The sequence below is a fragment of the Perognathus longimembris genome, chromosome 3, assembly GCF_023159225.1.
Source record: "Perognathus longimembris pacificus isolate PPM17 chromosome 3, ASM2315922v1, whole genome shotgun sequence".
Taxonomy (NCBI): domain Eukaryota; kingdom Metazoa; phylum Chordata; class Mammalia; order Rodentia; family Heteromyidae; genus Perognathus; species Perognathus longimembris.
This window is the reverse complement of record NC_063163.1, coordinates 91,075,614-91,098,139: the sequence shown is the minus strand read 5'-3', so window position 1 is coordinate 91,098,139 and position 22,526 is coordinate 91,075,614. Positions and strand designations below refer to the sequence as shown.

General features: G+C 43.8%; 1 protein-coding gene across 10 annotated transcripts in view; it reads right to left on the bottom strand.

The window, feature by feature from the left end:
* Positions 1-212: 212 nt before the first annotated feature.
* The window catches only part of Ewsr1 (EWS RNA binding protein 1), a 30,609-nt gene continuing 8,295 nt past the window's right edge, over positions 213-22,526 (bottom strand). For 2 of the 10 annotated variants that reach the window (XM_048343228.1, XM_048343229.1), the window contains exons 5-17: positions 19,072-19,258; positions 17,082-17,249; positions 14,556-14,767; positions 13,263-13,443; positions 10,456-10,493; positions 9,896-9,928; positions 9,189-9,307; positions 2,759-2,888; positions 1,868-1,990; positions 1,418-1,580; positions 1,095-1,192; positions 726-978; positions 213-608 (exon numbers count right to left, since the gene is read on the bottom strand). In XM_048343228.1, the coding sequence (XP_048199185.1) occupies positions 569-608; positions 726-978; positions 1,095-1,192; positions 1,418-1,580; positions 1,868-1,990; positions 2,759-2,888; positions 9,189-9,307; positions 9,896-9,928; positions 10,456-10,493; positions 13,263-13,443; positions 14,556-14,767; positions 17,082-17,249; positions 19,072-19,258 (1,745 nt within the window). In that variant the 3' untranslated portion in view covers positions 213-568. Of the gene's footprint in view, positions 609-725; positions 979-1,094; positions 1,193-1,417; positions 1,581-1,867; positions 1,991-2,758; positions 2,889-9,188; positions 9,308-9,895; positions 9,929-10,455; positions 11,641-12,405; positions 13,125-13,155; positions 13,444-14,555; positions 14,768-17,081; positions 17,250-19,071; positions 19,259-22,526 lie in introns of those variants that run through there. The other 8 variants (XM_048343230.1, XM_048343231.1, XM_048343234.1 and 5 more) reach the window with 6 other exon arrangements.

Below are 22,526 nucleotides of genomic sequence, written 5' to 3'. Positions count from 1 at the left end.
CCAGAAGGGCTGGAGGTGAGCGCAGAGGACAGGTGCAAAACCATAAACCCTTCTTCCTACTTCGTCCCCCCAGGTTGTCAGGACCTCCTGATAACCAACAGCATGTCATTCCCTTTTGTTGACCACTTCAATATGTCCCCTCCATGTACCTAGGTGGCACCCTACCCCTGGGGGCCAGGGGCAGGTGCCTGCAGAACAGAGGCCAAGAAGGATGACTGTTTATAAACATTTGGAATTTTATTTAAAAAAAAAAAAACCATCACAACCACGAACATTGTTACAGTTAGAGGCCCTCTGGTTCATCCACAATGATACTGAGCATGCTCACAAGGGTTCCCATTGTTACGTCTTTAAACAACCATCTTTAAAAGGGGGGAAAAAAAAAACTCAGCACACTACCATTTAACTTGTTTTAATGTTTCTTCACAAATGGTGAAAAATACTAAAGTACAGACAAGGAATAATCATAATGTTGTGACCAACATTATAAATATGGAATTATAAATTTAAAACATTTTCTGGTTTAAAAAATAAATCTGGTAGTCAATGCGGCTCTGCGGGCTGTGGTCTAGTAGGGCCGGTCTCTGCGCTCCTGGCGGTGCTCCCCTCTGCAAGGTAAAGGGGCCGTTGGCATGCGGAGGGCCCGGGGGCCCCACCCCCATCCCTCTCCCCCAGCACCAGCACCCTGTGGATGCCTGTCAGGGGTGCTCTTCCCCACCACATACTTATCCATTTTTCCAGGTCCTCCACGTCCGCCTCTTCTTCCTCCCATTTGTTCCATCAAAGGCCCCGGGGGCCCCCCTGGTCCCCCTCGTCTTCCTCCACCGAAGCCACCGCGGTCCATGCCACGGCCACCACGGAAGCCACCTCTGTCTCCACCACGGCCGCCTCTGAACATTCCACCGGGGCCACCGCGGTCCATGAGGCCACCTCTACCCCCCCGCATGCCGCCGGGGCCACCTCTGCCACGGTCACCACCTGAGGTAGCAAAGGGCAGGAGGCGAGGTTCCTACCTTAATGGGGAGTGGAGGCTGCCCCTTGCTCACAGAAGCTAGCACAGGAAGCCTAGACACACTCCGGAAAGCTGTACCTACCCGGAGGAGGGAATGGTGGAGGGAGGAAGCCCTCAGGTTTCGGGGCCTTGCACTGGTTGCACTCTGTTCTCCAGGCGAAGTTTTGGTTTCCGCAGCCCCTGCACAAAGTCAGGATAGCACAAGTCACCGAGGAAGTCAGATGAGCAAAGGGGACACAAGGTGCCCCTGCTGCTGCCAGTCTCGGGCCGGGCACAAACCACCAAGAGGATCTCCTCCATCAGGTGGCTTAGGAGCCCAGGAGCCTCTGGCAGTCCCGGCGCAAGTCACCGGCAGGCTCTGCCCCCCACAGGAGTGGCGACCAGGCTGTCAAGGGAAATACATACGGGTTGGGACACTGCCAGTCTCCAGCTCGGTGTTGGACATTGCCTCCTCCAGAAGGGTTCCCTCGGGAACCCCGCGGTCCTCTTGGGGGGAAGCCTCCTCGGTCTCCTCCACGGCCTCCCATGCGACCCATGGGACCCCCAGGACCTCCTGGGCCACCTGGACCTGCAGGCAGGAACAATTGAGCCCTTTCTAGGAGCAGCCCTGCCACATCCAACACCAATTCGGCCACAGGACCCCCCTCCCACTGTCAGTTTGTTCACTCGACTCCCGCAGTAGCACATGGTGTTTTCAGAGTGAGGCAGAGTTCACACAGGCAGGTGGTGAGCCCTGCCCCCACCCAAGCAAGTGCCACCTGCTCTCATTAGTCCAGCTCTGACTGCATACTCCTTATCCACCCCCACTTGGTCAAGGCATCCAGGGCAGAGAGCGGGCTGAACTGCGCAGCATACCTCCCCGCAGTGGCGGCGGCATCCCTCTGCCCTCACGGGGCGGCATGCCGCCCCTCATGCTGTTCACTGGAGGTTTCTTCCGAGCAAGAGACACTTTAAGTTTGCTCCCTTGGAAATCTTTCCCTGGAATAAGACAGAACACAGTGAATCCAAGTCCAATCCCTCTCTGTGTGAGAGGGGAGGAACCTAGACTCTTCTCTCCCACCACCCCTCCTGCTAACCCTGACCACCTTGCTCAGGGGACCATGCCTGCCCTTCGCACCCAGGTACAATGGTGCCCACCTGGAATCACAGCGGGGTGGGGAGACTGAGGCAGGAGGATTGAGAGTTCCCTGTCTCAAAGCCCTGTATATTAGTACCGTGGGGGACAAGGGCTGCTGGGAGCTTACACAGCAGTGCTCAGAGGAAATGGAGGCAGTCAAGCCAGCAACCATTTAATACACTGACACTTGCAAATACATCTTGTCTAAGGTGAAATTTCAATTATATGCCAACAAGGCTCTAACACACACACACATGCACTCAAATGTACACTGGCTATGATGTTTCTTCTGTATTGCTGGAGACTGTGTTGCTGAGTGCTAGGCAAGCACTGCCACCAGAAGGTCCCAGGGTATTCTGGGGTATGGGCGCAAAGGAGAAGCATTTGCAAACTAGGCAAGGTGGACCTGTGGAGACACCCAAGAACTAGGCTCGTCTTGCTCCTCCTGCTCTGCTCTATGTACGCGAAGGGAGACTTCATCTGTCTCTTGTCCCTAAACTTCAAAGGATGCATTCTAAACACCCAACATTATTAATGCAACTGCCACTTGCTTACAAGCTGACAATTATTCCAAGACCCTACGCATGCCCAAGTGAGAAGAGCAAAGAATGCCAGCGGGCACAGCCTACCATCAAACCACTCCACAGCGGCCTTGGCAGTCGGTGGGTCTTCGTAGGACACTGTGGCATCGCCTTTGGGCTTTCCTGTTTCTTTGTCCAGGTAGATGTGGATCATGGGTTGTCCAGTTCTCTTGTTCATCTACACAAAAAAAATATCACAGTTAGGATGTGGCTATAATATATTGAGAAAGTCCCTCAGCTGGCCAAAGCAGTCATTTTTTTCCTCACAGGAAGCATGCAGGCATAAGGATATTACTTATCTATTAAAATTATTGATTGCTCCAGTGGCTCTTACATGCAATCCTAGCTTCTCAGGAAACTGAGATTTAAGGATCATGGTTCAAATTTCCAGTAAAGTACCAAAAAAGCTGTAAGTAGGGTTGGGCTCAAGTGGGAGAACAATACCCTCGAGCAAAGAACACTCAGGGACTGCACCTAGGCCCTGATTTCAAGTTCCAGGACCTGCACAATAACAAAATAAAAACAAATCTCAGTCAGGAGCTAGTGGCTCATGCTTGTAATCCTAACTATTCAGGAGAGTGAGATCTAAGGATTGTGGTTGGACAATGGCCTGAGCAGAAAAATCCACGAGACTTTCATCTCCAATTCATAATGGAAGAAAGGGAGGACAGTAGAACAGATCACTCTTTGGCCAGATCCTAGTAGTAATGCATGTCAATAATCCTAGCTCTTAAGAGGCTGAAGTAGGAAGTGGTAATGTGGCTCAAAGTGATAGAGCTCTAGCCTTGAGCTGAAAAGTTCAGGGATAGTGCCCAGGCCCAGAGTTGAAGTTCCACAACCAACTAAATAAATTTACCAAAAAAGAAAAAAAAAAAGAAGAAAAAGAGGGTGATGTAGAGGGCCCTGCTGAACAGAAAGTCTGAGTCTCCAAAATAACTACCAAAAAGTAGGCTAGAGGCAAGATTCATGGAGCATCAAGTAAGCAAACTGTAATTTCAAATCCTAGTCCCACCAAGAAGCCTGTGTATGTGTGTAAAAAAAAAAGGTAAAGGTATTAAGTAACAAGAAGGGAAGGTGTTTTTTGTTTTTTTTTTTGGTGCCAGTTCTGGGGCTTAAACTAAGGACCTGGGAATGGTCCCTACATTTTTTCGCTCAAGATTAGTTGTTCTACCACTTGAGCCACCACAGCTCTGCTTCCAGCTTTTGTAGTAGAGTAGTTGGATTAGAGGTGTGAGCCACCAGCTCCTCACTGTTGACATATGTTGTTTATTCAGGTATATAAAAGTTCATTCTGGTTAAGAAGTAGCCTTGCATCAATTAAAAAAAAAAGTGGAAGTACAGCTGTCTAGCAAGTGTGAGAGGCCAAGTTCAAAATCCAGTATTGGGCTGGGGATATAGCCTAGTGGCAAGAGTGCCTGCCTCGGATACACGAGGCCCTAGGTTCGATTCCCCAGCACCACATATACAGAAAACGGCCAGAAGCGGCGCTGTGGCTCAAGTGGCAGAGTGCTAGCCTTGAGCGGGAAGAAGCCAGGGACAGTGCTCAGGCCCGGAGTCCAAGCCCCAGGACTGGCCAAAAAAAAAAAAAAAAAAAAAAAAATCCAGTATTGTCAAAAAAAACACAAACAAACAACTGAAGGGCTGGGAATATGGCTTAGTGGCAGGAGAGCTTGCCTCATGTACATGAAGCCCTGGGTTCAATTCCTCAGCACCACATATATAGAAAATGGCCAGAAGTGGTGCTGTGGCTCAAGTGGCAGAGTGCTAGCCTTGAGCAAAAGGAAGCCAGGAGCAGTGCTCAGGCCCTGAGTTCAAGGCCCAGGACAGGCAAAAAATAAAAATTAAAAAAACTGAAATACTATCTCCTTAGCTAGGTACTGGTGACTTACATCTATGGTTTGAAGCCAGCCTAGGCAGGAAATTCCCCGACTCTTATCTCCAATTAACCATGCACTGTGCATTCACATGCTAAACATGTTTATAAAGATAATGCCAAAATCAATTGTACAAATTTTTTTTTGGTGATACTGGCATTTGAACTCAGGGCTTCAGGTTTGCTAAGCTGGCCCTGAAATTTGAATACTTTTTTTTTTTGCCAGTCCTGGGCCTTGGACTCAGGGCCTGAGCACTGTCCCTGGCTTCTTCCCGCTCAAGGCTAGCACTCTGCCACTTGAGCCACAGCGCCACTTCTGGCCGTTTTCTGTATATGTGGTGCTGGGGAATCGAACCTAGGGCCTCGTGTATCCGAGGCAGGCACTCTAGGCAGGCACTCTTGCCGCTAGGCTATATCCCCAGCCCCTTGAAGACGTTTTTAAGTTCAGGAATTTATGAACTCTGAACAAAACTTACATGGATGAAGCTCTCAATAAATGCAACCAGAACAGCCAATGTAAACAGATGTGTGTGTGTGTGTGTGTGTGTGTGTGTGTGTGTGCACGCTAGACAAGCCACTATTTAACTACATTAAAATCAACTTCTATAAAAATGATAGTTGCTGGGTGCTAGTGGCTCACGCCTGTAATCCTACCTACTCATGAAGCTGAGATCTGAAGATTGTGGTTTGAAGCCAGTCTCAGCAGGAAAAGTCCATGAGATTCATCATCAATTAACCACCAAAAAAAGCTGAAAGTGGAACTGTGGCTCAAGTGGTAAAGGGCTAGCCTTGAGCAAAAGAATCTCAGGGACAGTGCCCAGGCCCTGAAGTTCAAGCCCAAGGACTGGCCAAAGAAAAAAAGCGTTTAGTAATATAGCACTATTCTAAAGATTAAGAATATAATAGTGAACAAATAAGAATACTTGGAGCCTGGTTCTGGTAGTTCACACCTGTAATCCTAGCTATTCAGGAGGCTGGGATCTGAGATCAGGATTCAAAGCCAGCCTGGCCAGAAAAGTCTGAGATTCTTACCTCCAATAAACTACCTAGAAAAGGCTGAAAGTGGTGCTGTGGCTCAAGTAGTACAGCTTGAACAAAAGAATCTCAGGGACAGCACTCAGGCCCTCAGTTCCAGGCCTAGGACCAGGAAGGGGAAAAAAAGAATACTTCGAATTGATCCTAGGGTGAATGAATAGTTTGTGTGTTACATGGAAAGTGTTGCAGAGGAAAATAAAGAAACGTAGAAAGAGCTTGGAGCAGGAAGATGCTTTCATAATGGAGGGGAATAAAACCTGACTTGTATTTGATCCAGGCAACTAAAAATGTGAAATGGGAACGACCAAGAAAAACATTTCTAGGCAGAATAAGTCAATGGTCCCAAAATTTGGGGATTCCAGACTCTATTTCTACTTATAAGCAAATCAACAGCACATCGGGTTTGTAAATACACTTTTGAGTTAACCTAAGGCTCCACCAACAGATGTCCAAACGGTCTCAGAACTGAGGTTTCTTGCAGTATCGTGCCTTGTTCCTGCCATGTGCCATGCCCAAAGCCATTGGATCACGATCTGTTAACCTTAGTTGGGGGCATACACATCAAGCCATTTTAAGTATAAATTACTGCTACTGTTTATGCCTGTGGATGATCATGAAAATGCTAGGAGTGGGGCTGGGGATATGGCCTAATGGCAACAGTGTCTGCCTCGTATACATGAGGCCCTGGGTTCGATTCCCCAGCACCACATATACAGAAAACGGCCAGAAGTGGCGCTGTGGCTCAAGTGGCAGAGTGCTAGCCTTGAGCAAAAGGAAGCCAGGGACAGTGCTCAGGCCCTGAGTCCAAGCCCCAGGACTGGCCAAAAAAATAAAAATAAATAAAAAAGAAAATGCTAGGAGTAATTTTGGAGGTAAGTTAGTAAGTAGGCATTAATGAGGATATACTTCATTGTAATACAGCTTTCCCTGTTTGTCTTTTGTCAACATATGGCTGACCTCCCTCAGGGCTTTCTTTGTATTTGGATACCTGGTTTTGCTACCTTGGCCAAACCTCTCTATGAGCCAGCCAAGGGCTCCCTAAAAGAGATGCCAGACCCCCCCAAAGCCCATTGACACCCCATTTAAGGTACTGGAACAAGCACTTTTACGGGCTCCAGCATTGGTTCTACCCAACCTTAAAGAATCCTAATTTTTACTTTGTCACTGAGAACTGGGGAACTGGCCTTGGGGTTCTTTTTTTTTGGCCAGTCCTGGGCCTTGGACTCAGGGCCTGAGCACCATCCCTGGCTTCTTCCCGTTCAAGGCTAGCACTCTGCCACCTGAGCCACAGCGCCCCTTCTGGCCGTTTTCCATATATGTGGTGCTGGGGAATCGAACCGAGAGCTTCATGTGTAGGAGGCAAGCACTCTTGCCACTAGGCCATATTCCCAGCCCGGCCTTGGGGTTCTTGGACAAATGTCAGGCCCCTCTTTTAGACCTGTGGCGTACCTCTCAAAACAACTAGACAGTGGTAAAAGGCTAGCCACCCTGTTTTTGAGCTTTGGCAGCAACAGCCACATTAGCACAGGAAAGCACAAAACTCACTTTTGGCCAGCCCACTACCATTGGCTCTCTGTACAGGCCAAAGGACCTTTTATCTCATAAAGCCCTGTCTTCCCTTTCCCTTTCTAGCCTACGGCTGCTTCGTGTTACGTTTACTGAGAACCCTGACTTTGTGCATGCTAGGCAAGTACTCAACACTAAGCCACTTTGCCAGCCCAAAAATATAGTTCAAGAGATGAAAATAAAATTCAGAGTTCAATTGAGTATATGCCAAGTAAATAAAAAATTATTCAATTACTCCCAAGTTTTCCAGGTGCTGGTGGTTTATGCCCGTAATCCTAGATACTCAGAAGTTGAGATATGAGTGAGGATCAAGGCTCACAACCAGCCTGGGTAGATAAATCCAACTAACGAACAAAAAGCAAAAAGTGGAATGATTCAAATGGCAGAGCACCAGCCTTGAGGAAAAACATTTTTGTAATGGTTTTGGGGCTTGAACTGGCCTGGGCACTGTCCCTGAGCCTCTTTGTGCTCACTTCTAGCTTTTAAGCGGTTAATTGGAGGTAAGAGTCTCATAAGGACTTTTCTGTCCCAGCTAGCTTCAAACTTCGATCCTCAGATCTTAGCCTCCTGAGTGATGGCTTAGGCCACCAGAATACAACTGAGGGGGAAAAAATTGCCAAGAGTGCAAGACCCGGACGGAGTTCAAGGCCCAATACCAGTATATTCCTGTAAACACTACACAAATACACAAATAGGTCTTATTCTTATGATGAGCTGGGTATATGAATGTTTATGTTCATGAAGAATTCATATAAGAATTTTTAGTTGTTTTTGACTATGTTTAATTTGTTTGGCATTTTGTTCCTATCACATACAGGCTAGTGGCCAGGCACCAATGACTCATAGACTATCCCCTAGCTACTCAGGAGTTTGAGATCTGGAGAGTGGAGGTTCAAAGGCAGGAAAAGGTGTTGAGATTCCATCAAATGGTGGACTGAAAGCATAGCTCAAGTGATAAAGTACTAGCTTTGAGTGAAAAAGCCAAGCAAGAGCAGGAGGCCAAGTTTCAAGCCTGAGTACTTACACCAAAAACTGAAACCAAAGCTACACCAACTGTTCCCATCCACCCAGGAACAATAAACAACCACCACCACAATAAAACTAGCTAGCTCTCTCTTTTTCTTTTTTTTGGTGGGTCAAGGGACTTGAACTTCTGGTTCTTTAGTGGTTAACTGGAGATAAGAGTGTCTCATAGGGGCTTTTCTGTCTGGGCTGGCTTTGAACCTTGGTCCTCTGATGTCAGTCTTTTGAGTAGACTGGATTACAGGAGCACTGGTGCCTGGCTCAGCTAGCTTTTCTTTTTCTGTTGGTTGTGGAGCTTAAATTGGGGCCTGGACGATGTCCCTGAGTGCTTCAGCTCAAGGCTAGCGCTCTACCACTTGAGCTACAGCCCCACTTCTGGCCTTTTCTGTTTATGTGGTGTTGAGGAACCAAACCCCAGGCTTCATGCATGCTAGGCAAGCACTCTACAGCTAAGCCTCCTTCCTAGCCCTCAGTGAGCTTTTCAAGAAGTGTTTTCCCCTTTTGTGGTGCTGGAGATTGTATGGTATATGCAAGCATGAGCTAACAGTGCCAGTGTTTTTCGTTGTTTTCTTTTGGTCATGGGGCTTGAAGTCTGGTCCTGGGCTCTGTCCCTGAGCTCTTCAGCTCAAGGCTAGCGATTTACCTCTTTGAGCCACGGTGCTACTTCTGAGAGCCTTTTCCGCCTGTGCTGGCTTTGAACCTTGATCCTCAGATCTCAGCCTCCTAAGTAGCTAGAATTACAGGTGTGAGTCACTGTAACATGGCCAGTGGTTGTTTTTTTGAGACAGGATCTCACTGTGTAGACCAGGCTAGTCTTGAACTTACAGTCCTCCTGCCTCTACCTCCTGAGTGCTGAGATTACAGGTATGCTCCACCTTGTAGGTAGGAAAGGATTTTAAAGAATAAACCCACAAGCTGTCCAGAAAGAAGCCAGAAAACTTCAGAAACAATTCTTGACATGAATTAATGTGCTTTACTTACCTTAACAATCCCACACTGTTTAAAGAAGTCTGCTAGGTCATCAAGAGTCACGTTGTCATTTAATCCTTGCACATAAATTGCACTGTTGTCAGAATCTTCATCAGGATCTATGGGAGGGCCTCCAGAAAACAAAAGACAGAAAGGAATGATTATTGTAATAGGAGGTTTTTGTTGTTTTTTTCCCGAGACATGGTCTGTGTAGTAGCCTAGGCTGCCTCAATCTCACTATCTCCTGCTCAAACTAGTCAAGGGCCTGAGATCATGTGTGTGGTTTTGTTTTTGTTTTTATTTTTGGTTGTGGGGTTTGAACTCAGGGCCTAGCTCTTTTCTTCAAGGCTAGCATTTTACACTTTGGCCACAGTTCCACTTCTGGTTTTCTGATGGTTAATTGGAGGTAAGAATCTCATGGACACTCTTTCCTGGGCTGGCTTTGAACCATGACCCTCAGATCTCAAGCGTGCTGAATAGCTAGGATTACAGGCATAAGCCAACAGCTCCTAGCTCTGAGATTACTTCTGTGCCCTTCACTACTGGGGAATGAAGGTAGGGCCTTGCACTTATAGGCAAAGCATTCTACCACTTGACCCTTTCTTCCTCCCAGACAGAGTCTGGACTCCATCTTGCCAAGCATCTGCCTCAGCAGTCTGAGCACTGGGATAGATAACAGGTCTGGGGCCATCATTTTGAAGTTAAAGAATTGAAATTACCTAGATCAAGATCTGGTCCTTCATCCATGGGTCCTGCCAACCAGGAAAGATCATACAAAGTCATGTTAGTGCACGTCTTGCAAGCTACAAACCTTACAAACACACATAGCTATCTACTATACCACCATTTGATAGGGACTCATTAAATTCAAAATGACCCACACTGCTAAAATGGAGCAGTGCCTCTTTAACATTTGTGCAAAGTTTCTAGGGTTTGCTTTTTTCTTTGCTGGTTTGCTTCTAAACCATTAGCCAAATACACTCTTAATGCTTATGTGCCAAATTAAGTGTTAAATTTAAGTCAAAATTTTTTCTTCCAAAAAACCAAATTTAACTGTACTCTCCCCCATATTACAGAAGCAGTTGCTCAATACTTCAAGTTACCCTTTGTTTTGTAACCATAGGTTAACCTTATTACCCCTAAGACAATGCCGGCAGTACCCATTAGTCTGTTTTGTACAGATCATTTCTAAACCACTATGAAACTAATAAAAATTATAGTTTTCTAATAACTGACTGTATTTTTTAAACACTATCCATGGTAATACTCAAAAACTTACCACCAGGCTTATTGAAGCCACCTCGCTCTCCAGCGCTGCTGGGGGGATAAACGAAGAAATGAAGGCCTTTCCCTTTAAAAGCCAGTACCGCTCTGAGCCTTGGGGGGGCTCGTGGGGAAGAAGGGCACTGGCTAAACACATCTCCAAACAATGCATCTCTCTCATCTTGTCACTATGCCTTTCTTCAGGGCAGCTTGCTCAAATTTCCTTAATATACAACCTTGCTTGTCTGATTGTATACACCAGTGTGGTTGGTTCCTTTCATTTCGGGGGCTGGTATTAATAGTGCAATACTTGGCAAATTAGGGAGGAAAAACTAGATCCCAACCCCCACCCCCATTAGCTGAAAACCCAGGAGAGGAGGAATAAGCGGAGGCGAACAGCTTTCCATGTTCATAAAGGTGCACCCTCAACCTCTCCCAGGGGAGAGCCAAATGAGGCCCTGGACTTCCTAACAAGTCACAGTATCCTAAGCAGGAGACAACCACAGTAAATGCTACAACACACATCAGAGGACGCGTCCAGCCAGTCTTCAGCACAAAGCCATACAGATGAGGACCCTAATGGACTTAACAATCGCTGTGAAAGGAGAATTTACAACAAATACCAAGGCTTAACGGACTGGGGGTGCAACTTTATAGACATATCAGTTAAGAGTAACTATGGCAGTATTAAAGTCACATATTTAAAAACTGTAAAGGGAGGGAGAATATTGGGCTTTTTTTGTTAGACTAGTTTTTAAGAAAAAAGAACAAAACAAAACAAACATTAAATAAAGGCAGTTCCCTACTGGGAGGCCCAGTTTTTTCTAACCAGTATTGCACCTTTAATACCTGAATATACAATTTCAAGCTGTTGCATGCAGCTTTGTTTCTCTTTTAAAATTACACACCATAAAATGTTCTCTCTCTTTAAACACAAAAGTTTACACTTTAATGTTACACAATTCTAGAGTATTATAACTCCTCTGGTTCATTATTACCAAACAATAAGTATGCAGTTACCAAAGTTACAGAAGGATTCCATTTATACAATGAATACATTTTGTTAAAAATATTCTATGTATATTTTTCCTCTCCATATGGACACCGTGTCTAGTCCCACTTTTCATTATGCTGCCGGCTGAGTACTGAGTACGGGTACTTTTTAAGTATTGAAGTGTATACAAGGCTCTCACTTTGTAACCTGTAGCATATAAATGCGACAAAGCATGTTAAAAAGTTTCCACGTTTAACAGCCAATGAAAATATCAAAATATTGAGGCAATGAAAAAGGGCATGTTAACAACATTGAGTGCCTTACCTGCAGAAGACACTGAAAACCATCACCACACCACAATAAAAAGGGGAAGGGGAATGGCCCTGGAGTATCCCCCCAGGATTCACCAGACTGCTTGCTTCAGTCTGTTGAAAGCCTACGGGGAAAGTCATGGTCTCTTCTATGGATCCAGGAGAGACTTCTCATGCAGAAAGAGGGCCCCTCTAACAGTCTAGCAAAATCAGTACAATCATTACTTGTGGAGTATTAAAACAAATAAACTTGAAATTGTTTTTGTAATTGAAAAATACTGAGAATTCTAGGTGATTTGAGACGTGATGATAGTGATTTCAAGTGTCTATGTCTATTTTAAAACACCCATAAAGAAGTGAAACCTTTATTATGGAATGATATTCTCCAAATGGGAAGATTGACTTTATATCAAATTATTCATAATTTTTGCATGTTGTAAAATTATTTTTCTTCCAATAAAGATTTCACTAAAGACTTATTTTTTTAAAGTTATGCAGAATATGTAAGACAGTATTGTTAAATAGTGAAGATGCAATAACTCAAAGATCAACTTTTATCACTGATTTTCAATGTTTCCATGAAAAATGCTATTCAGTTTGTCCTTGAACAGTGGACTTCAAGTTCAATTTATACTTGACATTCTGCATAACTTTTTTTAAAACTAGTTTATATAGGGACAGAACACACACAGAACTAAACCTTCTGGATTATGTTAACCACCAACATTATACCTCACCTTCATCAAGTACAGACCAGAAAGGGAAGAGGGAATGGGAGGAGGGAAGGGAAGGGAACAGAAGGGAAGGGAAAGGAAGGGCAGAGGTAAGCAGGGTCATGTTACTGATCTAAACAAGTTTTCTAAACCAGATTGAACCATCAATCAAATGGCCAAACCGATTTAGACAAAAAATCTCCAATGAGGAGTGATCTGTATTTAATATACATTACTCTGCAAAGAAACTACTTTGAATTTTCTGGCTCTAACCAAACTCTACGTATCAGGTGCATCTTAGGCCAAAGTTTATGGCTATGAGACCAAAACCTATAATTATGCTCAACAATTCTGAGTATCAACAGAAGTTTGGGACAGACATTGAGGACAACAGCTGCAATCCTTTTCTGCAGTATATACACCAGGTATGGCAAGAAGACAACCACTCAGAGGCATTAGTTAAAACTTTAGGGTGTTAGAAAGGTTGTGTGTGTTCCATCCCAATCTTATTACCCACAGAGGCTTTTCCACCTCTGAAAATCACGAAGGGAACTGAAAGCTCTAGTTTCAAAACCATTCTTTGTTTTCCCCAACCCAACACAGTACTTGGCAGGAAAAAAGCAAACTGCCACTTAATATATATGCTGCAGAGATGACATTTCCATGTTTTGGAAAATGGCTTGGGCTCTACAGATTGTCCATGGAAATGTTGAATAATAAATTTATGTCTTTCAGTCCCTTCTTTCCAATGAAAATCCTATGGATGAAACAAAATTAGGTAAAAGGAGAAAAGGTTTGCTCTTACCCCATTCCACCGCGTCCTCCTCCCCGCCCACCTCTGCTCATGCCTCCACGATCAAATCCCCCTCTTCCCCTGCCCCGGTTATCAGGGCCACTCATGCTCCGGTTTTCTCCTGGTCCGGAAAATCCTCCAGACTCCTGCCCATAAACACCCATGCTACTGGGGTGGTCCTGTCGGAATGAACCTGAGGAAAAAGTCACATCTGTAAGCCACAGACCAGCATTTATACAGCTTCCTGATACATTTTTGCCTGGAATTCTAGGACTCTCAAATACAAGGCACTAATTTTTTTGTGGGGGGTGGGGGAGGATATGATAATGATGAAGTATCATCCAGACCAGGCAGAACTTGACCTCCCAAGTGTTGAGATTGTAGGTGTGTATCACCATGCCTGGTACTAGGCTCTTGTAAGTTTAATAAAAACTATGGCAAATTAAGTCTAAACAGGGACAGGGACACACAGACACATACACACCCTAAGAAGTCCTTAGAGCAGCTTCTTCAAACTATTCTCCAGAAACTAAGTAGAGCCCAGTTTTTTAGAGCCTCAGTAGGTTGGCTAAGGGATGGGCTCCATCAAGCTGCACTACTTATTTCAAAGTCCTAACAAAACATACCCACGGTAGAAGAGTAAACAGTAGTTCAAGATTTCTGGTTACTTTTTTTTTTACACACAAGAGCTACAACTATTAGGGGCAGAGCTCAGCAGCATAGACTGCCAGCTTGTGCAAGGCTGTGAGTACAATACCTGGCACCAACTTCACCTTCTAAAAAAATCTTCAAGTGCCCAGCACTGGTGGCTCACACCTGTAATCCTAGCTACTCAGGAGGCCCGAGATTTGAGGATCATGGTTCAAAGCCAGCCTGGGCATGAAAGTGTCTATCTCCGATTAACCACCAAAAATGCCAAGTGGGGAAGTGGCATCGTGGCTCAAAAGAAACAAATAAAAACTTGAGGTATTTTGTGAAGAGAATTTTTTGTTTTGCTTATGTGTTTTGACTACCAAAGTCATATGGCCTTCTGTAGCTGCCTGCCCATTCTCTGTTAATGACATTTTGGGTGGGCAGGACATCAAGAATGCTGGTCATTCTTCACCCCTGTAAAAGAATGCTTGCTTCACTCACTGCATACAACCTGCCCAAGAGCAAGACTGGCAGGCAAAGTCTGACAGGGCAGAAAATGTTCTCTTTTCTTTTGCATTATGGCACATTAACAACAACTAAATAAACTGAAGCATGGTCTCCATTGTCAGAGACTCCAAGCACAATCATTTGTTTTCTTTCTTAGCAACTCACTCTGCTGCCCGTAGCTGCTGCTCTGTTGACTATATTGACTTGGAGCCTGGCTGTAAGATCCAGTCTGTGGGGGGTAACTAGTGGGAGGCTGCTGCCCATAGCTGCTTTGTTGACCATAGCTACTCTGCTGTCCATAGCTGCTCGGCTGCCCATAGGTGTTCTGCTGAGAGTAACTGCTCTGATCATAACTGGTTGGTTGTGTAGAAGAATAACTGAAAGAAAGGAGAGAGATTTGGTTGTTAGAATCAGCTCCCAAATATGAGATATTTTACAGGTGTCACAGACATTTTATCTTAGCAATTCCACCCCAGTTCAAAGAGAATGGTTAGTTTCAACTATATCCCAGGCAAATTAGGGAGATGCTTCCTGTAATAAAGAAATAATTTGTACACGTGCTTTTAGGGAAGGCTAATTTCCCTAAAAAAGGCATTGAGAAAAAGCAGGGAGAATTAAGAGTAGTCAACTAGTTTCAAGACTGCCTCCAATTATTTTTTTTAATCTTAATTAAAAAATTATGTCAGGTGCTGGTATAATCCTGGCTACTCAGGAGGATGAGATCTGAGGATCACAGTTCAAAGCCAGACAGGGCAGGAAAGTTCCTGAGACTCTTATCTCCTATTAACCACCAGAAAACTGGAAGTAGTGCTGTGGCTCAAGTGGTAGAGTACTAGCCCTGAGATGAAGAGCTCAGGGACAGTGCCCAGGCCCAGAGTTCAAGCCCTAGGATCAATCAATCAATCAATGTGATATACAGAAGTGGTAGTTACCTAAATGAGGTACTGAGTACATTTCTTTTTGGACAATGTCATCTCTCTCCCAGTTTTTTCCTCCTGTCCCTTTCTACAAGTTGTATCGTTCATTTTCAATGTACTGTGTAGTTCCACTGGTATACTCCAATAATTTTTGGAGTTTGAACACAAGGGCCTTATATCTGCTGAGAAGGTGCTTTACTACTTGTACCAAGCCCCTAGTCCTTTCTGCTTTATTTAATTACTGTAGGGCCTCATGTTTATGCTAGCCTGGACAGTGATTCTCCCATCTCGTGAGTAGCTGGCATTACAGGCCTGAGCCATCACAACATACTCGGCCTTCATTCCTTTCTTTTTTGGTGCCACTCCTGGCAACTGAACTCAGGGCCTGGATGCTGTCCTTGAGCTTTTCCTCAAGGCTAGTGCTTTAACCATGAGCTATAGCCCTACTTCTGGCTTTTTGGTGGTTAATTGGAGGCAAGAGTCTCATAGACTTTCCCATGCCCAGTTTGTTCAAACCACTACCCTCAGGTCTCAGCCTCCTGTATGGGCATGAGTCAACCAGCACCTGGCTCTCACATGTTTTTTTAAGCCCTCATCAGAGAGCATGTCAACTTAGGTCACCTTACAAATATTACGACATGCACATACATACACAGAAAAATTTCTTAAAGTCTATCCTGGCCTTGTTTAAGATGGTGCATCTTTGTCTTCACAGCTGGTTCTGATATGTACCTCATCCTAGGACAATCTGCTTTATTTATGGAGGCATTATTACATATTGTAGAAAGTGGTATTATAAGTCACAGCTCTAGTTCCAGCTTCTTGCTTAAGTAGTTTACAGTGTCATAGACCCCAAGCTAGCTTTTTGGTTTGTTTTGCCAGTCCTGGGCCTTGACTCAGGGCCTGAGCACTGTCCCTGGCTTCTCTTTGCTCAAGGCTAGCACTCTGCCACTTGAACCACAGCGCCACTTCTGGCCATTTTCTGTACATGTGGTGCTGAGGAATCAAACCCAGGGCCTCATGTATAGGAGGCAAGCACTCTTGCCACTAGGCCATATTCCCAGCCCCCCAAGCTAGCTTTAAACAGTAATCCCCAGATCTGTTTCTAGAGTAGCTAGGATTATAGGCATAAAAATAATGGCATCTGGCCATTTCTCTCTGTCTGGGTAGTACCAGGGCTTGAACACAAGGCCTGCTCCTTAGTCTTTTCTTTTTGCTTGAAAGTCTAGTGCTCTACCACCTGAGTTACAGCTCCATTTTTCAGCCTTTTGGTAATTAAATGGAGATGAGAGTCTTTTCCTACCTGGGCTGACTTCAAACCATGATCTTAGATCTCAGCCTCCTGAGTAGCTAGGATTACAGGTATCAGTCACCTGCACCTGGCTACAGATTCCTTTTATAAGCCCTGGACTTTACTCATTATGGCTGTGGGGGAGAAAATAGGGTGGCTTTTTTGGTCCATACACTTGTTTCTCATCCTTCTGAGTTAACTAAGAGTAAATTAAAGGAAAGAAACCTGGAATGGCAAGTGCTTTTGCCTATATTTAAGTACAACAGTCATTAGTGCCAGATATTGCTATGGAACCCAGGAGCAGGAATTGTGGAATGGAACATAACTACTTGTGGTCAGAATTATCACTGTGAGAGTCAGACAACAAATCTCATTTGAGAAAGTCTATGGAAGCTGATCAATAATGTGAAAATAAAAAGTCAAAAACAAATACTGCTTTGTTAGCCTACTAATACAGTGGCCTTAGGAAAGCAGCAGACTGACCTGGTAGGAGGATAGGATGGTGGTGCGGTGACTGGTTGCATGGGGTAGCTCCCAGGAACCTGGGGATAACTGTAGTTACTTTGTCCATAGCCTAGGCTGGGCTGATTATAACCCCCTGTGCTAGATTGAGGTTGACTAGTCTCGGCAGGCTTGTTACCATCTTGAGGTCTAAAAAGAGAAATAAAATAGTGAAACTTTGTTTCTCAACCACAAACATAACTGTTAGATTAATAATTGTATAAATCTGTGAGTAATATGCCAAGTTAGGACTGAACTTGGAACTACAAAGTAAACTATAAACTCAGTGTTTATTTATCATCTAACTATATATTTGCTGGAAGAGAACATTATAGTAGAAGATCAGCCTTACCTAAGAACTAACAACACACTCTATTCATTCTACATGAACAGTCACAAGATGGAGCTTCAATACTGTGTGTTACCAATTTAAGTGATAGAGGTGGCTTATTTCTCAAAGTGAACTGTTTAACAAAACTTAATAGTGCAAGATTTAGGTGCAGAGTAGTAATTTTAGGTTGAGAGTAGTTAAGTCCATGACATTACAAATCTGGACTGTTTTTCTTTATTAAGGAATTTCCTAAATTGGGTGGGTACAAATTAATCTTAAGGGGCCAGAATAAAACAGAGATGTGGATGTACCACTTCCCTGTGTTTAGGTTAACTGGCCAGTTACTCCCCCACCACCCATGAAATGAGAATCATAAATACCAAGGGAAGAAATCCAGGGGTATTTAATATCTCTAACCTCAACAATTTATGCCACAGCCATAGCAGAGTGAGCTACAGCTATTTTAAACAAAGTCTCTTGAATCCGTAGATAGCCCAGAAAGTATGTGGAAACACTGGTTTCACTGAACTAAAACGAGCCAGAAGCTCCTTCTTTCCAATGTAAAAAGGACTAGCTGCCAGTGATTAGGGGGCAGCTGTTTTAAAGTGGTTAAGTCTGAAGACTAAGGAAAAAACAATTAAAAAGGACAACTTCTCAAAATGATTTCACATATAAAACCCTCCAGCTATGACGGTTGCATGAGAGCAGTACATGGGGCCCTGTATATTGGATGACATTATGAAATCCCTAATCAACTAAAAGGGAGCTCTTCTAGGAATCAGCCAGTTAGGTTAATGTAACTACTGTAGAGGCTGTCTACTAGGTGTAACTAGCAAGTGGCTCCAATTACTCACTGTGCATTTTAGAAGTAATTTCACGAGTGTTTGCCAGAGCTAATTTCTTACCTCTACAGCAGATAAAAACTCTAGGTTACAAGTTGATCTTGTTTATTCCCTAAGTCTTCATTCAAATCAGAATTCAGTATTCCTTCAAGACTGTATGCAGAAGCCACCTAAGGGCATTGTCTAAAGCAAAGACCTGAAATCTTCTGTTAAGTAATAATACATCCTATTTATCTGCTAACCAGTCATGGGGCACTGAGTTTTGATGGAGTTAATATTCACTCCACGGCTGGACACCCAGTTAAGAATTTATACTTGCCTACTGATAATTGGGTCACAGGACTGTATCATGACTCCCATGATGTTACCCTCCCTCTTGCACTGACTGTGATCTACTACCATGCTTTTCCCAAGGGAAAAAGCTGTTATACATTTACAGATTCAATAAACCAAAAGATTATAATATCCAAAGCACACTTCTTTAAGCAGTTCAATTGAGGGAAAGCACATCATTTCTTTCTGGGTTTAGAAAAGTAAAAACAAAATAGAATTGAAATAAGGCAAAATAAATAAGTCTCCTCCTACTCCCCAAAATAGGTTCTAAAAGAAATCTACTGAGTGGCATTCTTCATTCTGGCCCTTGAATAGTGCCATATTCTGCAATGATGGTAAAACCACAATCAGCACTTAAAATATTAGAGTAACTATAAAAGGGAACTAAGTCTGTATACAGAGTTGTTCTCTCTCTCTCAAACCCAAAGCTGATTAATCAGTTATGAAAAAGTGACTGTAGCCTTACCTTGCAGGTGCAGCAGTAGCTGGCTGCTGCCCATAGGTTGGGTAAGCAGGCTGAGTGCCATACGCAGACTGAGCTGCATAGGAGGCCTGGGTGGTGGTGACTGTAGCAGTGGTGGTATCATAAGCACCAGTGCCATACCCCTGGACAGGCTGGCTGTATGCCTGAGGGGCAGTTGGAGTAGTATAACCTAGGACAAAGGAGAGCTGGATCAAACATCTGGTCCCTCAGAAATCTGCCTAAACACTTATTAACAGAATAATCTGTAAACCAGCTACTTTAAAACATCACAAGATTTAATCCCTGTAAATATCACTCCTTCAGTAAGAGCAGCAACCAGTATTTAAAGCCTGAGTCCTCTGACAGTATTGTTTTCAATAAAGCACTACCTTGTTGGCTTTCAAACTGCACCTAACAGAAAATAAGAGTGCTATAGAAAACTTCAGGCTACCCTTAACCTCTTTTCAACATGTATAGTAGGAGACAGGGCTATCTTTTTGATGATTTGGTAGATTTTTTGGCTGTCTTAAATTTCTCAGTAATAAATTACTTCAAAAGCCTTCAGCAGGAAATATAATGTCTGAGATGCAGGTAAAAGGCAAATTGACATAGCATTTTAAAATAGCTACAAAACAATGATCTAGGTACTAGTTTAAGCATTAATACCTATAAATATGGGTACTAACCCATTACTTTCTAAGACAGGGTTTTGTTCTTGTTGGTCATAGGGCTTGAACTCAGGGCCGGGAAGCTGTTCCTAAGCTTTTCTGCTCAAGGCTAGTGCTCTACCCCTTTGAGCCACATCACCACTCCCCAGTTTTCTGGTGGCTAAATGGAGTTAAGAGTTTAATGGACCTTCTTGTCCTAGCTGGCTTCAAACCATGATCCTCATATCTCAGCCTCCTGAGTAGGTAGGATTACAGGTGTCAGCCACCAGTGATCAGCTTCTATCTAAGACAGGGTTTTTATTATTCAGACTAGACTGACCTCAAACTTTATCCTCTTGCTCCAGTGTCTAGACGCTAAGTACAGGCATGTGCCACCAGTTTGGCTTCACATGTTTCTTTCACATCCAAAGGGGAAAAGGGATCAAATTCTCTTTAAAGTATAAAAAAGATGAGGCTTTGCATTCAATGCAGTACTAGTATTTATAAATAAGTAAAATGTGGTCCAGGGCTGAGCATCTAGGAACATCATGAGCTCTGAGCCAGCTTCAGTTACAAAGCAATAAATCAAAATGAAATTTCAGTAAAATGAATATGAATTAATTTACCCCATATTACCAAAAATCAAGCATGAACTTTTTTTTTTTTTTGGGGGGGGGGTATCAGTATAGGGGCTTGAACTCAGGGCCTGAGCTCTGTCCCTGGCTTCTTTTTGCTCAAGGCTTGTACTCTATCACTTCTGGCCTTTTCTATTTATGTAGTGCTGAGGAATCGAACCCAGGGCTTCATGTATGCGAGGCAAGCACTCTACCACTAGGCCATATTCCCAGCCCATTGAAGAGTTTTTCAATTGGCATGTTCATCTCAAGTACATTTTTTTTCTCTAGCAGTGCCAGGAGTGGAACCCAGGGCTTTGTATGGGACTAGGTAAGAACTCTACCCACTGAGCAACACCCTCAACCTTTGATAAAGCTAACGAGACAAAAGCATGATTCATTGGAAATTAACTATAGCTGGCCACTGGTAGCTCACATGTATAATCCTAGCTACTCTGGAGGCTGAGATCTGAGGCTGGTGGTACTAAGCTGGCCTTAGCAGAAAAGTCCATTGAGACTCGTATCTCCAATTAATTAGCCTCCCCCCCCACCCAAAAAAGACTAGAAGTAGAGCTGTGGCTCAAGTGGTAGAGTGTTTTAGCTGTAAGCAAAAACAGCTCAGGGACAGCGCCCAGACCCTGAGTTTAACCCCCAGGCACATCAAAAAGTTGAATTCTACAATCTAATTCTATCTACTCTGTACTTCTTACAGATTTTCCCCTAACAGCCTATCTGTGAGATTCATAAATTAACCAACAAAATATTAAAACTGATCAGGGCAATAACTTATGTCACAAAACTATGCAGCAACAGTTAGAGCCTGTGGTGCTCAAGATCAGAGACCCTAGGTTAATAACCTTTAATTGAACTGTAGTACCCAAAGCAGCAGCCAAGCAAAATTAGTAAGCATCAACAGAGCAAAATGACTTAATGACAACAAAAAAAAAAACTCACACCTACTATGAACTGATATGAAGAAAAAAGGCTTAAGAAAACACAAACACTTTTGTCCAAGGAAAACAGTAAAAATTCAGTACTTCAATTAAAAACTGTGATCTACTATAAATAGCCTTTTCTTCTGAAGCTTAATTTAGATTCTAGGAGAAAACCCTAGAACAGTGTTATTTTTTATCATTTCTTGTGATAATTATCCAATGAATTGTTGTTTTTTTTTGGCCAGTCCTGGGGCTAGGACTCAGGGCCTGAGCACTGTCCCTGGCTTCTCTTTGCTCAAGGCTAGCACTCTGCCACTTGAGCCACAGCGCCACTTCTGGCCATTTTCTGTATATGTGGTGCTGCGGAATTGAACCCAGGGCCTCACGTATATGAGGCAAGCACTCTTGCCACTAGGCCATATCCCCAGCCCCTCCAATGAGTTTTATATATAAAGCAGCTGAGGTACAGAGGAAAAAAAAAAGGTAGGGACTGGTGGTTCATGCCTATGATCCCAGCTACTCAGGAGACTAGGATCTAATCACAGTTCAAAGTGAGCCCAGGCAGGAAAAGTCCCATGAGACCCTCCATCAGAAAATCAGGAGTGGTACTGAGGCTCAAAGCACCACAGCCCTTGCCTTGAGCAAAATAGCTCAGGGACAGCTCCGAGGCCTTGCATTCAAGACCAACAACTGACCAAAAACAACAAAACCAAACCAAACAAACACTAGAGGTGTCTAAACCTACTTACAAAAACCTACTTACTACCTATTAGGCTCCTACTTAACACTATTCAGAAAATTTGCTCATCAGGTTTAACTTTGGTTCCTATATTCTGAAAGTTGTAAATGAGGTATGAGGGATACCCTAAGAAGTTACAAAATCGTTTCTACTAACTAAACACAATTTCCAACTCACCAAAACCACTAGCTACTCTATTAGGATGCCCTATAATTCTGTGGCTCTGTCATGATGATGTGACTTTCTCAGTCACAGACACAAATATGTGGAGCCTAACAACTGCCCACTTTGCCTAGAGACAATGCCCTGGAAAATAGTCTGGTGATTTCAAAGGCTGGAAGCATATTATTTCCAAATCATACTTGCTTCACAATTTCAAAATCCTGTGCTAAAACTCCCAACTACCTAGTTTTTCTTTTGTCAGTCATGGGGGCCTGGGCATGGCTCCTGAACTCTTCAGTTCAAGACTAGTAGTGGTGCACTTGAGCCACAGCGCCACTTATTTTTCTGGCGGTGAATTGGA